The sequence below is a fragment of the Oryza sativa genome, chromosome 8 (genome assembly GCF_034140825.1).
Source record: "Oryza sativa Japonica Group chromosome 8, ASM3414082v1".
Taxonomy (NCBI): Eukaryota; Viridiplantae; Streptophyta; class Magnoliopsida; order Poales; family Poaceae; genus Oryza; species Oryza sativa.
The window spans coordinates 2512811-2527663 of record NC_089042.1 but is presented as its reverse complement, the minus strand read 5'-3'; the positions used below and the strand labels follow the sequence as shown (position 1 = coordinate 2527663).

Below are 14853 nucleotides of genomic sequence, written 5' to 3'. Positions count from 1 at the left end.
TACCAGCAACGTTGCCAGCGCGCCAATTGTCAATTCCGACACAACTTTGCTACTTTAACAAAGACGATGGATGAGAGAAGGGAGAAATCCGCTGTTCATGCCGTAATGCTGGAACTATGGCGAATGCATCTATCGTCATTGATGCATAAATAAAGTGCCTTACCAAACTTGCCAAAATTTTGTGCTGGTTGGATGCTTTGCTGGCTTGGCAGGCCGTGTCGTGGCTCGGCCGCGGATGGCAGCCCAAGAACCGGCACAGCCCATCTTATATACGGAGTATATTTAAAGGAACCCGACCGATCCCTAGCTCCTGTGTAAAAAAAAAAGAAAAGAAACCTAGCTCCGCCTCCGCCGCCGCCGCCGCCGCCGCCGCCGCAACTCGAGCGGCGAATCGGCGATGCCACCCAAACTGAGGTCGTCGAAGGGGGTGGCGCCATCCCCTTCCACCGGCGAGGGTGGAGAAAGCCACACATCGAAAAAGAATCCCGCTCCGGCTACGGCTCCCACCGCCGGAAGTGTTACTCGATCTAGAGCGAGGGATACTACTGAGCGCGCTAGAGCTAGTGGCGGGGGCACGGCACTGGATCCGAAGAAGAGAAAGAGGACAGAAGAGTCAGCGGCGTCATCAGCAGCGGCGGCAGGTCCGGTTCCGAAGAAGATGACCACCGCCGGTAGTACGACCTTGGCCTCCCGGCCGCTCCCTCTTCGCTACCCGCCTTATCCCACCTTACCACCGGGGACTCGTCCTACCAGCAGACAATATTTGGATCCCGTCCTTGACAGAAAATATTTGGATTCCGTTCTTGAGTGGGCCAAGGAGCGCCGCCGGATCGCCAAACTCTCCAAGAAAGGTTCAATTCAATATTTCTTTCCTTCTTTCTATAATTTGTTTCCTATCCCTCCTGCTTGATCCATGCCACTGACCGCCATCCTTCTTTTCGTTAGCTCAATGTAAAGATATCCCCACTCTCAGGCATTCGCCCATGGATCCCATCACTGCAGATGCCGTCGTCACATCACAAGACAAGGCCATGGTGCTGCGTGTGGCTCGCTCCGTTGTCAGTGTTTCATCCACAATGCCTGGTAGTAACACAATTATCTAAGGCTCAATTCGTTATTATTCATTCATATGATCGATTCCTCCTAGCTAGCTAAATGGCATTCGATGACTTTGCAGATGGGGGTGGATTGATTTCCCGGTGCACTGGCGTCGTAATCGGTTGGGATGGGGCTAACAAACGTGCCAAGATCCTCACTGCTGCTTCTGTTGTTTGTGACTTCCATGGTGAATTGCATAACCCAGCACTCAAGGTACTTAACTCTCTTCTTTGAATTATATATATATGCCCTGTGTGTAGTCTATGTTAAATGCTTCATATCTCATAACTGTAGTTGATCATGTCGTCTGCAATTCGTTTTAACTTTTTGAGATACCAATTGCTGCCTGTTATCTGATTCCTCTTTGTTTATCATGTAAGTTTCAATTTACGTTGCCGTTAATTAGGGAAGTAATTGCTCATTGTAGCTCAACTTGCTGAATTTTTGAAATTGAATAGAAATCGGGAGGTATTTTAATACAAACTTGAGACTGCTTGGCAAAAAAAAAAAAAAAAAAACAAAGAAAAAGAAAAGAAAAAGAACAGGTTGCATTGTCCACTTGGCCACCGAGCATTCCATAGGCCTCTTTCCACTTAATATTATCCCACACCAGAAATTCTAGCCCTTTGCTTTTGCTCCACAAACCAAAATTATGTAATGTCAAGCAACCCATTAGACAGCAAGTTTCTAGCAATGGGAAATATCTTATAACAGATCTCTATGAGTTTAGACACACACTAACTTCTTCCGTTAACATATCAATTCTACAAACTCCTTCACCAGCATGTTAATTCTCTTTATGCCACAAAGGTACAATGAAGAAAAACCCGTTCACCCTCGAAACTTCTTAAAAGAGTCAATTTAATTACCTTGTCGTGAGCCCTTTCTAAATTGTTTACAGTTTATTTCCATGAATTTCATGCACCCAAGCCATCCCTTGATAACTGTAGCATAAGGAGTTCAATTTCCTTGTCAAGTCAATGAGCTTTGCATGGTAGCACTTTCAGCTCGCATTTATATATTTTTAGTATTGGTTCTTGTGAAAGGTAAGTAACACCAATGCATGTTTGTCTCACCATGGCTTAGCACTGTTTTAAGATCTTATTATGCGCCTGGTTGTCTTTTCTTTTAGAGATGTGCAGCTGTTACAGAATATGGACATTAAACCTTGCATGCCTTTTCCTTGTTATTCTCTGTGATGTTGATTTTTTTTCTAAATTTTTTGCTCATTCTTCAGTTATCTTAATTAACTCACTTAATGTTTCTAAGGTTCTTATCTATTTTAGTTCTTATGATTTCCTTTTCGCCTATTAGTCCTTTGTATACAAGTTAACTATAGTTGATCAAATCTCAACTTTCCAGCTATCCGTCAGTATGCCAAATAAGACAACAACAGAAGGAAGGTTGTTGTTCTACAATGTGCACTATGGTATTGCTCTTTTGGAAGTCATGGGAGACTACAAGTTGGAGGTCCCTTCTTTTGGATCGGGCACAAACTACGGTCAGGTCATATTTGCATTGGGTAGGGGTGAAAACATGTCTTTAATGGTTAGCCATGGAACAATTTCATGGACAGATTACCCTGTGTTATTGAGGAACCACAATATGTTTCTGAGCTGTGATATTCCTGAGGTATTGATGCATTATTATGCTGGCATTTTAATGCATTCTTATGTTCTCGTTAATTTTGGAGTCTCTCTTTAATGTAGGGTGGTTCAGGAGGGCCGGTGGTTGACCATGGTGGCAATATGATTGGGATTGCATTTGTAGAAAATCCGGGTCCGGTCTTTATCTCTATCAAGACAATCATGACTTGCATGGAGATGTGGGATCAGTTTAGGTTTGTTCCCTTCTCTTACCTGTTATCTAAATGTAAAATTTATAGGCAGTCATTATTGTTAACAGTGCATTTTCATCTTTTGCCACTCTGTCAACATCCTATCAGCTAAGTACACTGTTTCAAGCGCTAGAAAGTATTCGATGGTGTTTATGGTCCCTCTTGTGACTTGAATCTACTCATGACAACTGTCTGAACGTGTTCCTGCTTGCTCATTGATCATTAGTTCATTACAATGACATGCTATTCATGAATGCATTTTTATCTTGAGGTGTGGGGATGGTTCCAGCAGAGTATGTCGTCACTCATCAGCACGGTTGGATAGAAGGGCTTGGGTTCTGATGACAACCACAAAAACCAGCGCCGTTGCAGTGCAATTTCAGTGACTCAAGTTGACGGTGTGGCAAAAATTGAAATGCATTGCTAATAGAAGTAGCGAAAGCGTAAATCAAGTTTTAAGAGTGGCAATCTTGAAACTGTGACTTCTAAGAGTAGCAAAAACAAACTTTCCCTTATTTATTGAATTTATCCACTTATCTTGAGTGCTGAAACATAGTAATTTTTATCTTGAAAAGTAGGTATTTGTTGTTATTAGGAACTGTGATCAGTTAGGCAGTTATCTCACTTATGGTAGAGTTGTTGATGTATCTTTTGTCTCTTGTTCACAGAAGTTATTTTATTTGCCAGTTATGTGTTTAAAAATTTATCGTTGTATTTAATGTTCTATTGAATTTAAAGTGTGTGCACAACTTATCGAGGTGGGGGTGACACCACCACCACTAGGTTGATAGGAAAGCTGTCTGGTGTTTTTTTATGTTATCCTTTGTTTGTTAGATCATACAAGTTGGGCCCATCATCTAGATTCTGGATATAATGTCAATGTTCAAATATGGGATAAGTTGCACGTTTAGGAAGGGCAATTTAAATCTCAAACCTCAGGTTCAGTGCAACATACTTTAAAGCTTTTTATTGCTGAAGTCGAACATAAGGAAAAAATAGCATACAAAATGTACCAGTGACCTCATACAATACTAGTAATAATATAATTTATGCATCATATCTGTTAGAGAGAATTATCCCTATAAAGGCCAATTTGTTCCACATGCCAAAATATGGCCCATTCATTTATGCTAGCTGAAACACCATCTAGTTTATTCCCTGTTACCCTTATACCACCGCCATCCATGTTCATCATGATTTCTGCTCCTCAAGACTCAAGAAGTACTGTAATCCCCATTTGCTAAATGTCAAGTGATGAATTGGCTACAGTTGCAAAACTAAAACATCCTGAGCCCTTGTCACCTGATGGCCAACTTTACTGCCATTGCAGCTCCTAGCTTTGCAGCCCCAACAGCCGCTGCTGTTGTCACATTGCTGCTCAGTGCCCTATATTGATTGCTGGCTCGCTGCTCACGGCACAGGAGCACATTGATTATGCGATTTTGGTGGTGTTTGAATTATAGCAAACTTTGGCTGCTAGGGGCATGTATGTTTCTATTTTAGTTATTTTGTGTTCTAGCCATAAGAGCAAGTACTATGGGCATCCAAACACAAGCCCCAAGATGAATCTAGATAGATATATATGTCTAGATCTATTAACATCAATATGAATGTGGGAAATGCTAGAATGACTTACATTATGAAACAAAGGGAGTACCTCTTAATTTATTGGTGTATGACATGTATGAAATTAGAGGTGATAGCCACCTCTACTATAAAACTTGCTCTAATGGGTGAGTGATTCATTATTCTTAACATGTTTATAATAAATTATATTGAGGATAAATGGTAATGGATTGGATGGTACATATATTGCCAATATGCAACAAATTTGATGGTATGGAGGCAATTACCCCATTCCTGCACTGAAATATAAACTGATAGGAGCATGGAACAGTCAATACATCCTTATATGTGCATTGTAAACTGAAAGACATGGTACTGTTGCCTTATGGAGCCCTTGTGGCTTAGCCAAAAAAAATACTGTATAGTTTACTTTTGGAACTGATGCTCTAAATCCAACTTATTTTTAGCCGTGTTGCTCGCCCCTTGCTTGGCATGCAATTGAAGTCAGTGGAACTACTGGATGTCTCCATTCAGGAGGAACTCTGTCGTGACTATAATATCACCAGTGGTTTCATTGTGAGTCAGGTATATTACTATTCTGTACATATATTTTTCTCCTAGTATTTGACTCATTTGGTCTCATAGGTGATAGTTGATTCATTTTCTCGTAGTATTTGACTCTTTTGGTCTCATAGGTGCTCGTTGATTCTACTGCTGAAAAGCTTGGTATTAGACGAGGGGACGTGATTGATTTTCAGGATATTGATTGTTCTACTTTATCCCAGGTGAGTAGAACTCTTAGTCTTTATTAATCACTTTACTATGTCTATAAATATAGTATATGGGATATATTTAAGTATTTAATTACACTCTGTGAGCAGTTAGAAGACCACCTCCTTTCTCTTGGTTGGGGATACCTGAAAGGGATGCATTTGACAGTCGATCTGAAGGTACCTTAAAAAGCTATATGTTCAAAAACAAAAAAAAAATGTTACTTGGTTCTTTAGAATTGAAAAGTAAAAGAAAACGTTGAACACCCATTTTGTTCTTTCTGTCTATGAAGGTTGAAGTTCATAATCTCTTCGACTCATATAGGGAAAGTATTACTTTCCCTGTACAGTTCACTGATGCTTCTAAGCAGGTAACTAGTTGAGCTATTGTTCCTTACTTTTGTATTTGTTATCCCTAATTTTATCCTCAACCATTGCAGTTAGTTGTATCATAGGAACCCCAAAAATATTTATATATATTTTTGAATGTTTTGTGGTGTGGCTTCATATAGTTTGAAATAAGTTAGTTTCATTATCAGCCCATGCAGCCAGATTTAGAATTCAAAGTTCAACACTGTCATAGCTAACCTGATGACAATCAAACCATTCAATTTGGATACATTTATTTTTGGCATATAGCTAACTGGATGACTCAATTAGACAACGATTTGATTAGGATATAATCAAATTGTTTGTGGAACTGACAAATGTTTTGGAATGTAGGTAAACTAGAGTTGAAGAGGTGCTGCAAGGGATTGAAGTTGCCTAGAGTAATATGACTGACCAAGGGGAGGGATGTCTACTTGTGCCTTTTGGATAATCTGGCAACCTCATTGTGCTTTTGGGACAATTTGGCACGTCTTACCAGCGATGCAACCTCATTCCTCTAAATGGTTGTGCTGATATAGTTTTGGATGAGATTTTGTAAAGATAGTGTTACTGCGCCTCTTACGCTCTTAACAGAAAACCATGCCCCTCCGTATATATAGCAAGGTCAGATTAGCGCCATAAACTGAATCTAAACTTTGTTTTTGATGAACTCAGACACACACAATCAACACATTACAGTCGCGTGGGCCCACGAATGTGCCCTCAACGACGTGCTGCTACTATATCATCAGTATTCAGTACTTCCTCCGTTTCACAATGTAAGTCATTCTAGTATTCACCATATTTATATTGATATTGATGAATTTAAATAGATATATGTCTAGATTCATTAATATAAATATGAATGTGAAAAATGCTAGAATGACTTATATTGTGAAACGAAGGGAGTAGATGTTTGGAGGACCCCATGTCAGCTGACTATGAATGTGTCAGCTTATTAGCTGCTTCAATAATCCAAAGTTTTTGTAGCATGAATCCAAAGTGCTTGTGATTGGTTTCTTTTAATCCTGGGAGAGATTAACGCATGGTTTGCTACTTTGCAAAAGGTTCCTTTCTAGATACAGAATTTCTCGAACAGTTCCTCATCACCTGACATCTATTTGTGTTTTTTTTTAAAGCCCTCGTATTTGAACTGTAGCTTAGTCTTGTTGAGCTAAAGATGAGAACATTTTTTTTAAAAAAAAGAACAATTTTGACACAAACTAGGGAGTTCTTTTTCTTGATATGGACTTACAAAAGTTCATGACAATTTTTTATATATGTCATGTGCATGGTGTGTATAGTGATATGCATTTATGTCTCTTTTTGCATAGTACAGTACTTGCATAATTTCAGTTTGAAAAAAAGTATAGCAACATTAAACACAACAATAATTTACAAAAAGGAAAAATGTAAACACGATATATAGTTGTGTATAGCTCCTACTTTTCTACAAAGAGCACAATCTTGTCAAGATATTATGATACAACATTTGGTAATAAAAGGATAATTAATTAACCTCCTTAGCACTTGGTTAGGTTGAAATTAAAGACGAAGCCGTTGATCACACTCGAAGACTAAACAGGTGCAACCTGTGAAGAACACCAAAAGGTTGGAAGGAGACCATCAAGACGGTGATCCCGACGGCGACGCCCGGCCGGGATCAAGTGGATTGGTAATTTTGGTGAGATCTGAACAAGTGCATGGTCACTTACTTTCATCTCCAAATGGGCGGCGTAAGAAGTATGTACTTGGTCTTGTTCTTCACCTGTATATTTATTTTTGTTGTCCAATCAATCTTCCACGTTTTCTGAATAATGAAATCTGGGAGATCAATTTGCCGCGAAGAATTAGCACTTTTAATCACAAAAGGCTATCTGCCTATATGCTCTGCATGTCTGAGTTAATGAACACCGTGTAGATCATCATCAAGGGTCTTTCCCACCTCAAAAGCTAGCCACTGAGATGAGGGGCTCCCCTACATATATATTAGGTCCATTGCCCTTCCACAACTAATGTGAGACTATCCAAAATCTCCTTGTTCACATATTGGTGTTCCTCGGCCGTTCATCGTATCGTCACAGTCCCTCAAGTATATAGGCCACGTAGGCATCCAGGGTCCATCAGGCCTTCACACACTTTGTCCCTCGGGGTCAGAGATGTTGAACTAGCCAGACTCTGATATCAATTGTATGATCGTAAAAGGTCTTTCCCACCCCAAAAGTTAGCCAACGAGGTGAGGGGCTTCCCCACTTATATATAGGTCTCTTGTCCTTCCACATCCGTTGTGAGTGTTCAATACACTGATCCTTTTATAAGATGCCTCCTCTTCCTTGCGAACACAAGATTATTTTGGATATTTGGACAATGTTAGTAACCAGGAATGGGAGGAACTAGGAATTCTGTCTCAAGTCCATACAGAGCCATTGCTAGTTTCTTCAAAACATATGGGTTCATAAGACTGATGTTTCAAGCTCATATCTTTCCAAGTAGCAATAACCAAAGGGGCCTTCAGGTGAGAGTCTGTTTATGTGTAATTTTCGAGCACTGGTACTAATTAAGGGATAATGCATGAAATAGTAATAGCAGTCATACTCAGATCAGAGTGCTAGTAGTAGTAGCTATTGGCAGTCACCAACAGTGTGGAACTTTCATAACACAAACAGCGGTTCTTTGGTAAACCGAGAATGCCTCAATGAGTGCAAAGATTTCTTTCCAAAATTTCATAAGGATATGCTAGCTACCTCCGTTTTTTAATTAATAGATGGCACCGTTAACTTTTTATCACACATTTTACTATTAGTCATTAAAAAAACACGATATTATAGGTATGGAGTCGGTTAGAGGCAAGGCGGCAGCCAACCGGCCGCCGGAGGGGAGGCGACGCCACCAGCGAACTCGATTGTCGTCAATTAGTTAGGACTTGGGAGTTTAGAGTGAGTGCACTGAGTAGGAAATACTCAAATTGGTGGTTGGGCCGTTAGAGGGTTGGCTAAGGCTGTGTTCTTCCCCCAACTTTCCCAACTCACCTCTCTCATGTTCCGTGCACACGCGTTTCAAACTACTAAACAATGCTGTTGGGGGAATGGCTCTAGGTAAAGGAGCAAGCCTCCGAAAGGCGAACCGAGCTTCGGCGGAGACATCCACCCTAGGAAAATGACCGAAGGTGACTACTATCTTAGGCTCCGGAGCAATTTAGGGGCTCCAGGGCCGACCAAGGCTCGCGGAGGCAATCGTAGCCTCTGGAGCGCGCTTACGGCTCCGGGGGCGGCTGTTGACTCGAAAAATCGACACGTAGGGGCCTAGGAGATATGCTTAACTCCAGTGCAGGTCCAGGAAATTTGCCTTCGGGTTCTGAGCGTGCCAGATGGTTTGATCCTGCAACCAACATGACAGGGAACATCAAAGAGTTAAATCCGTCAACGATAGCCGATCGGCAAGGATTGCTGATGACATATCATTGGGGGCCACGCCGATGCAATTCAAGTCAGATCGGTGGAGGCAAGTAAAAACTTGGAGATTGTTCAATGTACTTGATCGGCTGTAGATATCAGCGACACGTAATCCATTAGATGGGGCATGCTTAGATCGAGCGACTGGGATAGATCGGTGGTGGCACTGAGACAGTATAAATTGCTTCATATCTAAACATGCTCCAAAGAAGGGATTATGCGCGCTCACAGCATAGCGGATGGAGTGAACCCAACCTGTATAGGCTAATACCCCGATACTGCCTTATACCAAGATACCAGCATAGATGAAATATAAGAAGCTTGGCCCAATCTTAGATACTATGGAGCTTGATCTACGTCAAGAGGATGGGATCTTGATATAAGAGGCAGATCTAGACGATCTAGAACCAAAAAGGAAGGTAAAACGACTAAATCAGGTAAGATCGGCTGAAACCCTGATACTGTCTCTATTAGCAGTCAAAGAACAAATTAGATGAAAAGCCTCAGGACATTACTTATTAGATCGAACCTAACCGATGCAGCATTAAGCGTGAAGAGAGGCAAAAGATCTAATCAAACCGATGAAATATCTCTGCAGCATTAAGCGTGAAGAGAGGCAAAAGATCTAATCAAACCGATGAAATATCTCTAAGGAAACTAGAAAATGTCCTAATTAATAGATACAATTGTCTCTCTTAGGACTCCTATCCTTGTGTGGCAATGGCTATGAAGGCCTTTAATTTGACCTGTTGACGACGCGGGGTTACCTCCCTCGAGATTGGCGGCGTCGGCTTTACTACGTCGTGCCCAGTACTCTCCGAAATAAAAGTAACAAATTTGGCCATTAATTTGGAAACAATTATCCACCACAAGATTCACGACACTTTTATTTAATTTTAAAGTCATGTGCATGGAAACAGTAACAATAATGCATTGAAGAATAACACCCCGACTCTTTTAAAAAACTAAAGATACAATTGTACCATGCAAATTAGATTTTCATTAAAAACTAAGCCTAATTTAAATATAAGAAATTTAATCCAATCATGACTATTATTGTTAGTTATATACTGCCAGTCAGAGTTACAGTAACGCGCGACTAACTGGCTAGTAATCATGAGAGAAACTAATTAAGATATCCAACCGCATGTCCTCTCAAAAGGGGTCATATGTACTGTACTTCAAGTAAATGAGATATTAATTTATGCCATAATTTCAGCAGTAGAAATTGAAATGAATATACGAGTATAAATTAATTTACAGCCTCACAATTACCAGGTCACCTGCCTACCTCCTCATGGCTGAGTTAGTGAACACCAATCCTTTATATATAGGATTCCTTCTCTTCCTCCTCTACACTAGCAAGTTATAATCATGGAGGAAATTATCAGCATGCCCATTTCTCCTGCATTTCGTGTGATATTTGGAAGTGATATATAGTACTCCCTCCATTCCAAAATGTTTGACGCCGTTGACTTTTTTTTAAAATGTTTGACCGTTCGTCTTATTTAAAAAATTTAAGTAATTATTAATTCTTTTCCTAACATTTGATTTATTGTTAAATATACTTTTACGTATACATATAGTTTTACACATTTCACAAAAGTTTTTGAATAAGACGAACGGTCAAACATGTTTAAAAAAGTCAACGGCGTCAAATATTTAGGGAAGAAGGGAGTAATTAGGAACGGGAGGAAGTAGGAATTCCGTTTCAAGTTCATACAGAGCCATTGCTAGTGTCTGTCAGATGTATTGTCCGCAATAGCTGTTGCTTATTACAGCTGTGAGATGATGTGGAGGTCAGAGGTTACGGATTCCTTGTGCAGATGTACTCCTCTGATGATCTCTCTTAAGCATCCTGCTAAGAAATTATAGCTCTTCATCACTTCATCAAATGGACTTCTTTGGAGCCATATGGAAAGACAGTACATGTATTTGTTCCTTGTCTATGGCCTAATAATTAAGGTTTACATATTTTTCGAGTACGGTGGACGACTAATCCAGGCATAAACATATAGCAAACCATGGCACTTGCTCAGATCAGAGTGATAGTGCCAGTCTGCCAGATGAGTCATTTCTGTAAACCGAATGCCTCAACGAGGTCAACAATTATTTCTATACTATCTAATGCTCCCTCCATCCATTTCAGTTTATAAGACATTTTCACTTTGGTTAAAATCAAACTGTTTTAAGTTTGACTAAGTTTATAGAAAAATATAGTAATATTTATAAAACTAAATTAATTTTATAAAATCAATAATTGAATATATTTTCATAATAAATTTGTTTTGGGTTAAAAATGTTACTGTTTTTCTCTACAAACTTGATCAAAGTTATAAGCAGTTTAACTTTGACTAAAATCAAAACGTCTTATAATCTGAATCAGTAATTAAAAGATGGTATGGGTAGCGGTGAATCTACCACAGCTAGTGATCAGTTCATCACCACTCAGCTACTATGCGAGACCTACAAATAATGAGAGAAGATTTTGCTTGTTTCCCAAACCCCTATCAGAAAAAAAATGAGAATCAAATATTATGATTTTCTTTTCATATTTTGTGAATGTATTAACAACAAACCTCTAGATCAGCAGGTACATAGTACGATAGCAATACATTAGACAATCGGAATAATATTCTTTTTTTTTAAAAAAAAAAAGTTCGTTTCAGGTTGCTATCACCTAGATAGCATCCTAGCATATGCATGCTCACTTCTCTTTTCTTTTTCCAATGTAAGCATCCGGTTGCTAAGTTGTTTCCTTTGGTTGATTTCTTAGAGCAGGTGCAATAAGGTTTTAAAGTCGGCGATAACAATGCCACGTTGTCTTATATATACGATGGGCTGGCATGGAGAGAGAATGGAAAAGAGAACAAGCCAGCGACTAAACTGTCGTCGGGCTGCACGCACATTTCAAGAGAAGCGGGCCCACTGCTGTGCATTTGAGGAGGTTATGATCGCTGCTATTGGTCAAGAAAAAGTAAAGGAAGAGAGAGAAATGATAGTAAATAATAAAATAGTATCACTATGAACTGTTGGGTAAATAGTATGTCACAATTTATTTACTGTGTATGTGACGTGGGAAATTTTATCGCCGGTAGCTGACGCTATTATTGAACTTGCTCTTATCTAACTTTCTTAGGTGCCCCTCGTGCGATTTTTGTTTTGGACACATGATTTATGCGTTGAGTACATACTTGACACTTGTTCAGGATGGTTCAAGAAAGTTATTCTTTTAGCATACTGATTTGGTGTTCTGAGGGAACGAAGGTAAGGTGTGTACATATATAGATTATTCTGGAGCTATTTTAGAGGTTGTTGTGCTGGTGTTTTGATTATGTGCTTATTTCCAAGAGATTTCATCTCACCAAGCATTGATGATTTATTGACTTGTGTGATATGTGTATGGCTGTATTAGCACCAGCATGTGGTTGTAATCGGAAAAGCACCCTTTACGCCTGCTCGATGGCGTTGCTGGCTCTGGTACCATGGTTAATTTTGCTCTTGAGTAGAACAAATCCGTGTGCAAAACAGTTTATGTAATAAAATTGGATAATCCATAGTTTATTGTTGGGCTAATCACTAGTATAGAAACCCCACATATATATAGTCCCGGTTTGTAAGCCTAATAGGTGTTGGTCTGTAACCGGCACCACGATAGTTGCACTGATGAGCCATGCTGATTGGTACATCAGGCACTACACTAGATAGATAAATAGTAGCACTCAGACTCTGATAAGAGTAATAGTGGCAGAGGGATCATCTCTTTAACCAAATACCTTAACATGCACAATAATGATTTATTTCCGCATATTCCTACAAAAAGTGGATAGTACAACAATTCGTTTAACAAGATGAGCATGGTGGAAGTGATCAGAGGCGCCGGCCTGCCGGAGGGGAAAAGAGATGAACTGACCCTAAATCGGTTGGGAATCTAGAGCGAGTGCACAATGGGACGGTTGAAATGATGATCTTGGGCCTTTGCCAACTGCCAAGGAGTATTTTTCGATATGGGTAGCTATGTAATTCGATGCAATTTAATGGCTTATAATGGGTGGAAAACCAACGAACCCAGGTAGACAATTGTTTTGTCATTTAGACTTGTTTTCTTTTTTTAAAAAAATGAACTGAAGCATAGTCTTGTTGAGCCGAGATTGCTATTAAGCGATCGGTCGCGTGGGGGAGGCAAACGCGATCACGTTTCTCACCTGGGAGAGATTGAGGCCTGTCCTATGGGCTTTGACCAGCCCATGTGGAGAGAGGAGTTGGAGCTGTACGGTAATTTCTCTATACGGTAATTTGGATTGTTAATTACCAAAGTAACACTAGCTAGCAAGGTACTCTTATAATTTTATATCATTATTGCTATTATTTGTGTGTGTGTGTGTGTGTTTTATTTATCTCTTAATTTTATAATCTATTTAATTGTACAATTTAAATCCAATTTTATCTATTTAAAAGTATAATTCAGGTATAAAGTCTTTTTTATCGAAGTTTATACGTAAAGTTTACGTGTATAAAGTTTACATGTATAAAGTTTACGTGTATAAAGTTTATGCGTATAAAATTTACGTGTATAAAGTTTATGCGTATAAAGTTTACGTGTATAAAGTTTATCATTTTCTTGTATAAAAATCTAAAATTTAAATTGACATTTATAAAAATATTTTATTTAGAAAATCCTTAACTCTAATACAACCAAGGACAGCATACCTAATATGCTTAAGTGAACACTAACCATATGCTAATTGCTATAAAATATATATAATCACTTTGACTAATCACATGGAGATAATACTGATATGAAGCAAAGGTATGGTATAGCTGGTACTGTTGGCTTAACAAATATACCCGGTCGAAACTCGATCGCGAGGGGACCATCGCCGCGATCGTTCGCGTATTAGACACCCCCTTGTTGAGCTAAAGATGAGACTTTTTTTTTTTTAAAAAAAAGATGAACTGAAGCTTACTTCCTTTGTCCTAAAAAATTAACTCTAGAAGGGAATGCGACATTTTCTAGTACAACGAATCTGAACAAAGGGATGTCCAGATTTATTGTACTAGGAGATGTCACATCCTTACTCAGGTTGTGTTTTATTTTTGAACAGAGGGAGTAGTCTAGTTGACCTAAAGATGAGAACATTTTTTTTAAAAAGGGAACAATTTTGACACAAACTAGGGAGTTCTTTTTGTTGATTTGGACTTACAAAAGTTTATGACAAATTTTTATATATGTTATGTGCATGGTGTGTATAGTGATGTGCATTTATGTCTCTTTTGCATAGTACAGTACTTGCATAATTTCAGTTTGAAAAAAATAAAAAAGGAACAAAATGTAAACACGATGTGAAGTTGTATATAACTCCTACTTTTCTACATAGTACACAATCTTACCAAAACATAATGATACCAAAGGGATATATAACTAATTAATTAACCTCCTTAGCACTTGGTTAGGTTGAAAAGAAGGCGTTGACACTCGACGACTAAACGAGTGCAACCTGCGAAGAACACCGAGGTTGGCAAGCTGACCATCAAGAACACGGCGATCCCCACGGCGACGCCCGGCCGGGATCTCATCAAGAAGTCCCCAAGCACATGGAACAGCTGTCCATCGCCGCCACCACCGCCGCCGGCCGCCGTCTCCCAAACGGAGTACTCCTCCTCCTCCTCCTCCCACTCCGGCGGCGCCTCCCGGCTGGAGTACTCTTCCTCCTCCTCGGTCGCCGCCGCCGCCGCCTTTATCTCCGAGATCCTCTGACGT

The 14853-nt window shown here is 39.6% G+C and overlaps 1 protein-coding gene across 3 annotated transcripts; it reads left to right on the top strand.

Moving 5' to 3' along the window:
- Nucleotides 1–294: 294 nt before the first annotated feature.
- LOC4344652 (uncharacterized) lies at nucleotides 295–7547 on the top strand. 3 transcript variants are annotated; one of them, XR_003243839.2, is made up of 11 exons: nucleotides 295–851; nucleotides 946–1083; nucleotides 1178–1311; nucleotides 2461–2730; nucleotides 2808–2938; nucleotides 4969–5086; nucleotides 5197–5286; nucleotides 5383–5451; nucleotides 5565–5642; nucleotides 5995–6264; nucleotides 7179–7547. XR_003243839.2 is itself a non-coding variant. In XM_026027589.2 (10 exons), exons 1-10 carry the CDS (start codon nucleotides 398–400, stop codon nucleotides 6001–6003), a joined length of 1491 nt encoding a protein of 496 aa, XP_025883374.1. In that variant the 5' UTR covers nucleotides 295–397; the 3' UTR covers nucleotides 6004–6383. The 3 variants fall into 3 exon arrangements, 1 of the variants encoding a protein (XP_025883374.1); XR_010734467.1 differs by lacking the exon at nucleotides 7179–7547 and adding an exon at nucleotides 6340–6383; XM_026027589.2 differs by lacking the exon at nucleotides 7179–7547 and having other exon boundaries at nucleotides 5995–6383.
- Nucleotides 7548–14853: the final 7306 nt, after the last annotated feature.